The sequence below is a fragment of the Trachemys scripta genome, chromosome 17 (genome assembly GCF_013100865.1).
Source record: "Trachemys scripta elegans isolate TJP31775 chromosome 17, CAS_Tse_1.0, whole genome shotgun sequence".
NCBI lineage: Eukaryota > Metazoa > Chordata > Testudines > Emydidae > Trachemys > Trachemys scripta.
In genome coordinates, this window is record NC_048314.1 from 5789836 (window position 1) to 5801419 (window position 11584).

An 11584-nucleotide genomic window follows, 5' to 3' on the forward strand; every position below is an offset into this window, starting at 1 on the left:
GGGACAACTCACATGACTGGAGTACTGTCATGGATGGATATAAACTGTTCAGGAAGGACAGGCAGGGCAGAAAAGGTGGGGGAGTTGCGTTGTATGTAAGAGAGGAGTATGACTGCTCAGAGCTCCGGTATGATACTGCAGAAAAACCTGAGAGTCTCTGGATAAAGTTGAGAAGTGGGAGCAACAAGGGTGATGTTGTGGTTGGAGTCTGCTATAGACCACCAGACCAGGGGGATGAGGTGGACGAGGCTTTCTTCTGGCAACTAGCAGAAATTGCTAGATCACAGGCCCTGGTTCTCATGGGAGACTTTAATCACCCTGATATCTGCTGGGAGAGCAATACAGCGGTGCACAGGCAATCCAGGAAATTTTTGGAAAGTGTAGGGGACAATTTCCTGGTGCAAGTGCTGGAGGAACCAACTAGGGGCAAAGCTTTTCTTGACCTGCTGCTCACAAACAGGGAAGAACTAGTAGGGGAAGCAAAAGTGGATGGGAACCTGGGAGGCAGTGACCATGAGATGGTCGAGTTCAGGATCCTGACACAAGGAAGAAAGGAGAGCAGCAGAATACGGACCCTGGACTTCAGAAAAGCAGACTTTGACTCCCTCAGGGAACAGATGGGCAGGATCCCCTGGGAGAATAACATGAAGGGCAAAGGGGTCCAGGAGAGCTGGCTGTATTTTAAAGAATCCTTATTGAGGTTGCAGGAACAAACCATCCCGATGTGTAGAAAGAATAGTAAATATGGCAGGCGACCAGCTTGGCTAAACAGTGAAATCCTTGCTGATCTTAAATGCAAAAAAGAGGCTTATAAGAAGTGGAAGATTGGACAAATGACCAGGGAGGAGTATAAAAATATTGCTCAGGCGTGCAGGAGTGAAATCAGGAAGGCCAAATCACACTTGGAGTTGCAGTTAGCAAGAGATGTTAAGAGTAACAAGAAGGGTTTCTTCAGGTATGTTAGCAACAAGAAGAAAATCAAGGAAAGTGTGGGCCCCTTACTGAATGAGGGAGGCAACCTAGTGACAGAGGATGTGGAAAAAGCTAATGTACTCAATGATTTTTTTGCCTCTGTCTTCACGCACAAGGTCAGCTCCCAGATTGCTGCACTGGGCAGTACAGCATGGGGAGAAGGTGACCAACCCTCTGTGGAGAAAGAAGTGGTTCGGGACTATTTAGAAAAACTGGACGTGCACAAGTCCATGGGGCCGGATGCGCTGCATCCGAGGGTGCTAAAAGAGTTGGCGGGTGAGATTGCAGAGCCATTAGCCATTATTTTTGAAAACTCATGGCGATCGGGGGAGGTCCCAGATGACTGGAAAAAGGCTAATGTAGTGCCCATCTTTAAAAAAGGGAAGAAGGAGGATCCGGGGAACTACAGGCCAGTCAGCCTCACCTCAGTCCCTGGAAAAATCATGGAGCAGGTCCTCAAGGAATCAATTATGAAACATTTAGAGGAGAGGAAAGTGATCAGGAACAGTCAGCATGGATTCACGAAGGGGAAGTCATGCCTGACTAACCTAATTGCCTTCTATGATGAGATAACTGGCTCTGTGGATGAGGGGAAAGCAGTGGATGTGTTATTTCTTGACTTTAGCAAAGCTTTTGATACGGTCTCCCACAGTATTCTTGCCACCAAGTTAAAGAAGTATGGGCTGGATGAATGGACTGTAAGGTGGATAGAAAGCTGGCTAGATCGTCGGGCTCAACGGGTAGTGATCAATGGCTCCATGTCTAGTTGGCAGCCGGTTTCAAGTGGAGTGCCCCAAGGGTCGGTCCTGGGGCCGGTTTTGTTTAATATCTTTATTAATGATCTGGAGGATGGTGTGGACTGCACTCTAAGCAAGTTTGCAGATGACACTAAACTAGGAGGCGTGGTAGATACACTAGAGGGTAGGGATCGGATACAGAGGGACCTAGACAAATTAGAGGATTGGGCAGAAAAAAACCTGATGAGGTTCAACAAGGACAAGTGCAGAGTCCTGCACTTAGGACGGAAGAATCCCATGCACTGCTACAGACTAGGGACCGAATGGCTAGGTAGCAGTTCTGCTGAAAAGGACCTAGGGGTCACAGTGGACGAGAAGCTGGATATGAGTCAACAGTGTGCTCTTGTTGCCAAGAAGGCTAACGGCATTTTGGGCTGTATAAGTAGGGGCATTGCCAGCAGATCGAGGAACGTGATCGTTCCCCTTTATTCGACATTGGTGAGGCCTCATCTGGAATACTGTGTCCAGTTTTGGGCCCCACACTACAAGAAGGATGTGGAAAAATTGGAAAGAGTCCAGCGGAGGGCAACAAAAATGATTAGGGGTCTGGAGCACATGACTTATGAGGAGAGGCTGAGAGAACTGGGATTGTTTAGTCTCCAGAAGAGAAGAATGAGGGGGGATTTGATAGCAGCCTTCAACTACCTGAAGGGGGGTTCCAAAGAGGATGGAGCTCGGCTGGTCTCAGTGGTGGCAGATGACAGAACAAGGAGCAATGGTCTCAAGTTGCAGTGGGGGAGGTCCAGGTTGGATATCAGGAAAAACTATTTCACTAGGAGGGTGGTGAAACACTGGAATGCGTTACCTAGGGAGGTGGTGGAGTCTCCTTCCTTGGAGGTTTTTAAGGCCCGGCTTGACAAAGCCCTGGCTGGGATGATTTAGCTGGGAATTGGTCCTGCTTTGAGCAGGGGGTTGGACTAGATGACCTCTTGAGGTCCCTTCCAACTCTGATATTCTATGATTCTATGATTCTATGATTCAATCTTCGTTATCAGCAGCATTATCCCACATGCAAAATAAAAGCACCAGTGTGTGTGTTGCTTGGTGGGTACCTGTAACAATAATCTAAACTGTCTCTGAAATCCAGCAGCAGATACCACAGAACAGGACCAATATATTTGAGTTTCCTTGGAACTTTTCAACTGATAAATAAGAAGAGAGATGTAACTCACTTAAATTTTTTATTTTAGAAACATCCAAAAATAGTTTTTTAATTTTAACAAAAACTTTTGTTTACAATGCTGATATGCATCTCCATAAAACAGCACTCAAAATAAGAGGTGTTCCAAAATACACATGGTACCTTCAAACAAGGTTTCGCGCCTTAAGAATCTTAGTTATTTCTGTATGGTGTTTTAATAGCTGTATGTATTTACTGTTACAAAAACTATAGTTGCTGCTGGTGTTTCTTCCCTTCTAGGCTAATGATTAAGATTCTCAAGGAAAAACCATACAAGCTAGAAGTTACTTAAATATTTTAAGCTGGTTTTTGGTTGATGATAATCAGGAACACCAGGGTAGTGCCCCATTAATGTAGTGCCTTACTGGTATTTCATAGTAAGAATCCAACGGGGCAACCTCAAGGAATTCTGGAGACATCCTATTTAGGACTGCATTATTAATAATTTTATATTTTTAAAGAACATCAGGAAGTGCTACCAACAGTGTTTGAGGGTTTTGAGATTTAAGCTGAAAAAGCTGCTCATCTTTTTTTTAAACCTGATTTGACCCTAGTCTCATATTATAGGTCTCACTCTCTGGATAAGAGGGATATGGGTTTGTTGCAGAGTTTGCTTTCTTAAAAGGTTCTTTGCTGCAAGCACTAATATACAATGAGATTCACTGCGTGATCATGCAAAACCAAGTGGTGCTTGTTGACAAGTGATAACCTGAAAATCAACTTGTACTCATGCAGTAAATTAGGTATAAAATTACACATATGCAGCCACAGCAGAATCCTCATGATTAAGACACTTTTCAGTACACAACTTCACTTGCAATCTGTTCTATCATGTACATTGAGACAATCTGGGATTTCATTCTAAAAGGAATCTCTCTGTATCTAAGGTCACTATAAACAGGTTCCCTGTGCAGCATGTCCTCACAGCATATGGCAGTTTACAAAACAAGCCAGTGACCTATGCTTGTATTCAAACACCCATATAAACTCCCTTGAACATTTAAATCCAAATTTTGTGGCTATTATGTAACAATGGACTTATATAATTTAGTACTGCAGCAAGGTTTGGTTGAGGGGGGGTGGGGTGGATTCTGCTGGGAGAGAGGGACAAGGAAAGGTGGCACCCACCCACATCTCTGGAACTGGAGGCAAGACTTACAAACAGACTAGTTGTCAAGGGAGGTACATTTCATGCCTAAAGAAGCATCCCCTGAAATGCACCACTATCACTCTGCATCACAACAGTAAAGGACAGCCAAGTAGAAACACCCATGTTTTACTATGTCCCTCAGCAAAGGCAGGAGACTATTCATTTTGGTTTAGTCAGAGTTAGACACAAAACACTAAGAATGTAGTTGCTTTAATTTAACAGTATAGGTCTTCAGAAATTCAGGAGCCGTGAGCTCCCAGGCAATAAAACTGGAAAAACCCCAGTTGTAGTTACACTGGGTATAGGCTGCAGATACAGTTCTCAATACAAAAAGTCTCCTATACTTTCCCTCTGGGACATTTGAAAGAGAGGGACTTTTTCAAGGTTGTTCGAGTGAAATTGTGCTTTCAGACTAGGAATAATATTTAATATTTTACTCTGAAGGGTTGGTTTGACTTGTTTCCCATTTCCAAACATGTAGGATGTTATCATAAAATGAACAAGTCGCTAGGATGCTGATCTCTCGCTGAGCCTTTGCTAATTCAGTTTGATCACGCCTGATGTCCAATCCCCTTCCATCAAGACACTGAGCCTGAGGATCAGGGCCACTCTCTGGTCTGACCTGGGAGACAGTGCCTTCACCCTCCTCGTCTAACAATACATCAAAGGTAGCTGTAGGAGATTCATAAACTATCTTCAGGTTCTGGATTTGCAGATCCAGTTTCTTGCCTCCTTGATCCGAACTTGCCACTGGTCCCTCAGACGAGTCGGGTGCAGAAAGTGGGTCCTGTTTTACAGCCACGCAATCCCTTGGGGAGAGTCTTGACCAATCAGCTCCATAAGCCAAGGAGTTATGCAAGATGTAGGATGACACAACAGTGCATTCCTCAGTGTTTTCTGCTAAAAAGAATAAGTGGAAATCAAGCTGCAAAGCCCAGTTTCAGGTAGCTTGTCTACTAGCTTTTCCAGTGCTGACAATTTAGTCAAGAAGAATTCCCCTATTCCACCCCAAGTGTTACTGGTTACCATTCTCCTTCACACGACAAAAAGAATCAGACACCTTCAAGGAGATATGAGGCAATGGTAAAAAGGAAGTTCTCCCCATCGACTTTCTACAGCCTCTTTATGGCCTCATCTTCACTCAGCTCATTGGAGGGGAGAAGAGGATCAGCATGCCCATGCAGCTCTTAAAGGGCTCAGAGGAGAGGCACCATGAAAGTAGTCTCACACAGAAACTGAAAATGCTACAATTGCCAAGATCTATGCACTATGTTCTTTTATGGCAGGTTGTTGTCCCCACTGAACCTCTGACCTTCCATTCTATGAGGTGGAGAGCACATTTTAAGTGATCAGGTGTTTAGCACTAACCAATCATAGCACTTTTCAACTTCAAAGTGCTGCACAGATATGAACCAGTTCATCCTCATTACCCCTTCCAACATTAAGTATTATCCCCTTTTCACAGAGAGGTTAGGTGACTTGCCCAAGGTCATACAGCCAGACACTGGCAGAACCAAGAATCTGACTGCAGTCCTGTGTAGCATGGCCTGAACACAAGTGCAGGCTATAACAAACACCTAAACCAGGAGTAGGCAACCTGCGGCACGCGAGCTGATTTTCAGTGGCACTCACACTGCCTGGGTCCTGGCCACCGGTCTGGGGGGCTCTGCATTTTAATTTAATTTTACATGAAGCTTCTTAAACATTTTAAAAACCTTATTTACTTTACATACAACAATAATTTAGTTATATATTATAGACTTATAGAAAGAGACCTTCTAAAAACATTAAAATGTATTACTGGCACGTGAAACCTTACATTAGAGTGAATAAATGAAGACTCGGCACACCACTTCTGAAAGGTTGCCGACCCCTGACCTAAACACTGGACAGTAACTGTGCTTGGGCTGGTTTGGAGGTGTTTGAGGCAACAACCAGCCTTCTCAAAAGCAGACCTGTTAGCTCAGGATACAGTTATTACCAAGTTAATACAAAGCATCTAACAGGTAATCACACATTTTTATTTTTTTAATGGAGATATCCTATCTCCTAGAACTGAAAGGGACCTTGAAAGGTCATTGAGTCCAGCCCCCTGCCTTCACTAGCAGGACCAAGTACTGATTATGCCCCAGATTCATAAGTGGCCCCCTCAAAGATTGAACTCACAACCCTGGGTTTAGCAGGCCAATGCTCAAACCACTGAGCTATCCCTCCCCCACATTCAGAAGTGTCTCGTCCTCCTATCGTTTGGATAAAGCAATAAACTGAAGTGGCCACATGAACGGCTACTACCCTCATGCCAGAATGCAAGGGCTTGCATAATATGACTGAAAACTAGTCAATGGTTACAAATCAGTAGTTACAGTGTCCCTGCACTATGATTGGCGAGACCACTCCAAAATGGTACAATAAAATTGTTGGTCCATCAGGGGAAGTACAGAGGAGTACACATGTCAAGCAAGGAGTTCTTACAAGTGAATTGAACACCTAGGCTTCTTGACAGTATATTTCTACCATTTATTCAGTGCAGTAGCATCCACTGGCCTTCCCTTCCATCTGTAGTCAGGGAAGATGAACTGCAGTGTGTGGAGGAGAGGGAAGAACATCCTTTCCCGCTCTATTGAACACTCACCCATACTTCCTTGGCAGTCAAGGATTTTGAATCCATTATGCATGCAAGCAGCCAACAGCAAGTGCTCACGTGTTGGGTGCCACTTCAGCCTCCAAACTCCACCCTCAACGTGGGTGTCTGCCAATGGCTGCTTCATATTCCTGGTGTCCCACAGGAGAACATGTTCGTCATAGCTGGAAACACACACCACAAATAAACATGCACAGACAGAAAAGGAATTTTAGTGCATAGGGCACAGAAGGAATGAGGATGCAATGCACTTTCCACCACACTCCACTGATGTCAGCTCTTCCCACAAGAGCTTTTGGGGAAGCAGCCATGGACTGCAAATAATGAGGCAGGTGGGGGATATCGGGAAAGAATATCTAAAGATAACTCACCTTCCTGTAGCCAGAAGATACTCCCGGTGTGGACTGCACTGAATGCTGCACACGCCCATTGAATGTCTTCAAAGGAACAACATGCATCGGGAGAATGGAGACCAAGAAAGAGTGCACAAAGTAAGAAGATCGTTTCTTTTGTTCTCAAAATTGCAGAGTTCTACGGCAACCTTCATTGCAACAAAGCTTCTTATAATAAGGAGTTAAGGACAGCCTTAAACCCTGGGATAGTGATTGTAATGCTGTACACAGGAAGAGAGTAGTCCTTTTGCCAATTCAAGATAAAATAATGGAACAATTGATACCCTTTTTAAATTTATTGAGTCCTGTAATATAATTCATACCCAGCAACATGGGGTATGGAAAATAGACCTTGTAAAACTAACTTAACTTTTTTTTAATGAGATTACAAGTTAGGTTGATAAAGATAATAGCATTGATGTAATAGACTTCTGTAAGGTGTTTGACTTGGTACCACATGATATTTTGATTAAAAACTAGAACAATGCAAAATTAACATGGCACATATTAAATGAATTAAAAGCTGCCTAACTGACAGGTCTCAAAATATAAATGTAAACAGGGAATCATCACTGAGCAGTTGTGTGTCTACTGTGGTCCTGTAGGAATCAGTTCTTGGCCCTATACTATTTAACATATTTTAATCAATGATCTGAAAGAAACTGAAATCAATACTGATGAAGTTTGCAGATGACAAAGTTGGGGGAGTGATAAATACTGAACAAGATGGTCACTAACACAGAGCGATCTGGATCGCTTGGTAAGCTAAGCGCAAGCAAACAATATGCATTTTAATATAGCCAAATGTAATGTCCTATATCTAGGCCATATTGACAGGCTGAGGGACTCTATCCTGAGAAGCAGTGACTGTGAAAAAGACTTGTGGTTATGGTGGATAATCAACTGAACATGAGCTCCAAGTGCAACGCTGTGGGCAAAAGGGCTTAAGCGATTATTGGATGTATAAACAGGCAAATCTTGAGTAGGAAAGTTATATTACCTCTATATTTAGCACTGGTGCAACTGCTATTGGAATACTGTGTCCGGTTCTGGTGTCCACAATTCAAGAAGGATGTTAATCAGTTGGAGAGGATGCAAAGAACCACCATGAGCATGATTAAAGGACTAGAAAACATGCCTTATGGAGCTCAATCTATTTAGCTTAACAAAGAGAAGGCTAAGGGGTGAGTTGATCACAGTCAATGAGTACCTAACTGGGGAACAATTTTTTTTTTAATAATGGATTCTTCAGTCTAGCAGAGAAAGGTGTATAACAAACTCCAGTGGCTGGAAGTTGAAAATAGACAAATTCAGACTGCAAATAAGGCATACATTTTTACAGTGAGGGTAATTAGCCATTGGAACAATTTACCAAAGGTTGTGGTTGATTCTCTATCACTGGCAATTTTTAATCCAGATTCATGTTTTTCTGGAAGATATGCTCTAGTTCAAACAGGAATTAATTCCAGTAAATTTATATGGCCTGTGTTACACAGAAGGTCACACTACATGATCACATTGGTTCCTTCCAGCCTTAGAAAATATAAACTCTGCCAGTGCCCGTGTATGTCTTGAGCTTTCTTAAGAGCAATACTCCTGCCACGCAACTTTCTAGCAAGAGAGTATTCATTGGCAGCAATTCCAAGACTCACAGAGGAGCAAATTTATGGCATGATGTGGAATGGGTTTCTGCAAAATAGCTGCATGTCAAAGAGGTTGATATAGTTCCCCAAGTAGTAACTAACAATAAACCACAGTGTCTTATCAGGATTATAAACAGAGCTTAGTTGAAAAGTGGTACCCACGGTTTTAATTGTAGGGTATGTCTAGTAAAACACAACTACAAAAGAAATTAATGTAAAAGGATGGGAGGAGAGAGAAAATAAAAGTTTAGCAAAAAGCTGCCCTGTCTTTAGTCTTTAAAATGCAGATAATGTTACTCTTGGGAGTTCTGTTGGTCTCCATCAATCCACTTCTTTTAAGAAGAACCCACCTCTACCATTTTAGTGGGGGGTGCAGAGAGGAAAGGAGGCAAAAGAATCCCAGACTGAGATGAACTGGTGAATTGAATAGGTCTCTCCATTTCCCAGAAGCTAGTGCAGGACATTTTCTAGCATTTAGTCCAGTGACAGATTTTTCACCACTTCCCTTGGAGAAAAGCATTCTAGAGCCCAACAGAGCTTTGTCAGGAAGTTCTTTCTTCTATCTAGCTTAAATTTTGCCTCAGTTTCCTTTCCATTATGGATAGGCACATCTTTTTATCCCAGTTCCTTGTACCATACTAATTCTACTCCATACTTAGCATTTACACCTTTCAAATCTTAGTAGCTTTATATCCCCCCCACATTTCTTAGGAAAACCGAACATGTTTCCTATAGCTCTTATTTTTCCTGCACAAGTCAGTCCCTTCAGCTCCCTGATCAATTTTTATTGCTCCTCCCCAAGTTCTCTCCAATGTATCAATATCTTTCTGGTACTGGAAAGGCCCAGGTGTTGACCATCATCTGATCATCAGCTGTGCTGAGAGGGACTATCCCCTCCCTGTTCTGTGAGGCCTTTGCATACGCAGCCCAGAGTTGCATGGTGGACCCCTTTGCTGTCATTTTGTACTTCAAACCTATGTCCCCTTCTCAACCCTAGGTGTCCCACCCATTACAGAGCCCTTTGGCACATTAGTTTTTACACATCAAGTGAGATGCATTCAAATTCTTCCAGAGTTGGAGGCAACAACTGACTTGATTTAACATCCAGAAGACTAAGCATTATCTACAAGTTATGACTGGGGGAACTCTTGGCCCCAGCACCACAGGTATAGAAAACTCTGCCTAAAGTGGGGGGGTGGGGAAGAGAACTGGCAGAGAGACGGGAGGGATCTTGGAAGCCATGCACTCCCATGTTTCCATGGGCTCCAGCTCCACAGGAATCCACACATGCTACCATGTAGCAATGATATTGTTTGGGACATGGATGAGCCAGGACATCCACCAGCCAATCCTCCCTGCACAGAGGCTGGAGACTACTCCAGTCACAAGGATACCATAGAGATTAGGAAGTTGCTCCACCTCCACTCCAAAGTCTTGGAAAAGAGGCAAGATCCCTTCCCCACCACCTCCCCCAAATACCACAACTTGAATCCAAATGACCTAGCACCCAAAGTGGCAGCTAACCAACCAAAGGCAGCAGAACAAAGAACATAAGAATGGCCTTACTGGGTCAGACCAAGGGTCCATCCAGCCCAGCATCCTGTCTGCCGACAGTGGCCAATGCCAGATGCCCCAAAGGGAGAGAATCTACCAGGCAATGATCAAGTGATCTCTCTCCTGCCATCCATCTCCACCCCGTGACAAACAGAGGCTAGGGACACCATTCCTTACCAATCCTGGCTAACAGCCATTAATGGACTTAACCTCCATGAATTTATCTAATTCTCTTTTAAGTCATGTTATAGTCCTAGCCTTCACTACCTCCTCAGGCAAGGAGTTCCACAGGTTGACTGTGCGCTGTGTGAAGAACTTCCTTTTATTTGTTTTAAACCTGCTGCCCATTAATTTCATTTGGTGGCCCCTAGTTCTTATATTATGGGAACAAGTAAATAACTTTTCCTTATTCACTTTCTCCACACCACTCATGATTTTATATACCTCTATCATATCCCCTCTAAGGCCTTGGCTACACTTGCAGATGTACAGCGCTGTGAGTTAAACCTGACTTTGTGCAGCTGAGTAGTGAGAGTGCTGCAGTCTGTCCATACTGACAGCTGCCCAGCGCACTATCGTGGCCACATTTGCGGCAATTGCAGCGCTATTGGGAGCGCTGCATTATGGGCAGCTATCCCACAAAGCACCTTTTCCCATTCTGGCGCCGTGGGTTGTGGGAAGGGGGCGTGGGTGCGGGGGATTCTGGGTCCTGTTGCAATGCCCCGTGATACATCGCTTTGCATCCCAGAAATCCCTTTGTTTCCATCCACCTTTGGCACCATCTTTCAACGGTTTCTGTGCAGCGCGATCTGTCTGCGGGAAATGGAGTCCGAACTGCTGAGGCGTATGCTGACGAGTCTCGCCAGCACGTCACGTTTGGCTACACTGCTCTACAGCCAAAATGCTTCTGAAATAAATGTAGTCAAACTTTACTAATTCTGGGTCACTGAGAACGAAAATGATACTTAAAATTGTTGATTGGCTCTAGTTTTCAAGACTATTGGGTCAGTATATATGACCCTTGACTTGGGAATGGCGGAGGATAAGTGAGTTATAAAGGGAACGGATCTCAACTTAAACCAGAAATGACTAAAATACATCTTTGACTGGATCTATGAATAAATCTATGACTGGGTTTGGACAGTATTTGCTTTTTAGGCAAAACAATGAATGATGCAATCTGAAGCTGGTATTGCGTCATACATGATATGAATTGCATCATGTTATTCCTAGAAGTCATGGATGATGCAATCAT

At 43.6% G+C, this 11584-nt stretch overlaps 1 protein-coding gene across 3 annotated transcripts in view; it reads right to left on the reverse strand.

Annotated features, from left to right (window-relative positions):
- Positions 1-2936: 2936 nt before the first annotated feature.
- DPH7 (diphthamide biosynthesis 7) overlaps positions 2937-11584 on the reverse strand; it is a 33988-nt gene continuing 25340 nt past the window's right edge. For 2 of the 3 annotated variants that reach the window (XM_034793757.1, XM_034793756.1), the window contains exons 8-10: positions 7112-7177; positions 6732-6904; positions 2937-4999 (exon numbers count right to left, since the gene is read on the reverse strand). In XM_034793757.1, coding sequence (XP_034649648.1) covers positions 4533-4999; positions 6732-6904; positions 7112-7177 — 706 coding nt within the window. In that variant the 3' untranslated portion in view covers positions 2937-4532. The remainder of the gene's footprint in view (positions 5000-6731; positions 6905-7111; positions 7178-11584) is intronic. The other variant, XM_034793758.1, reaches the window with a different exon arrangement.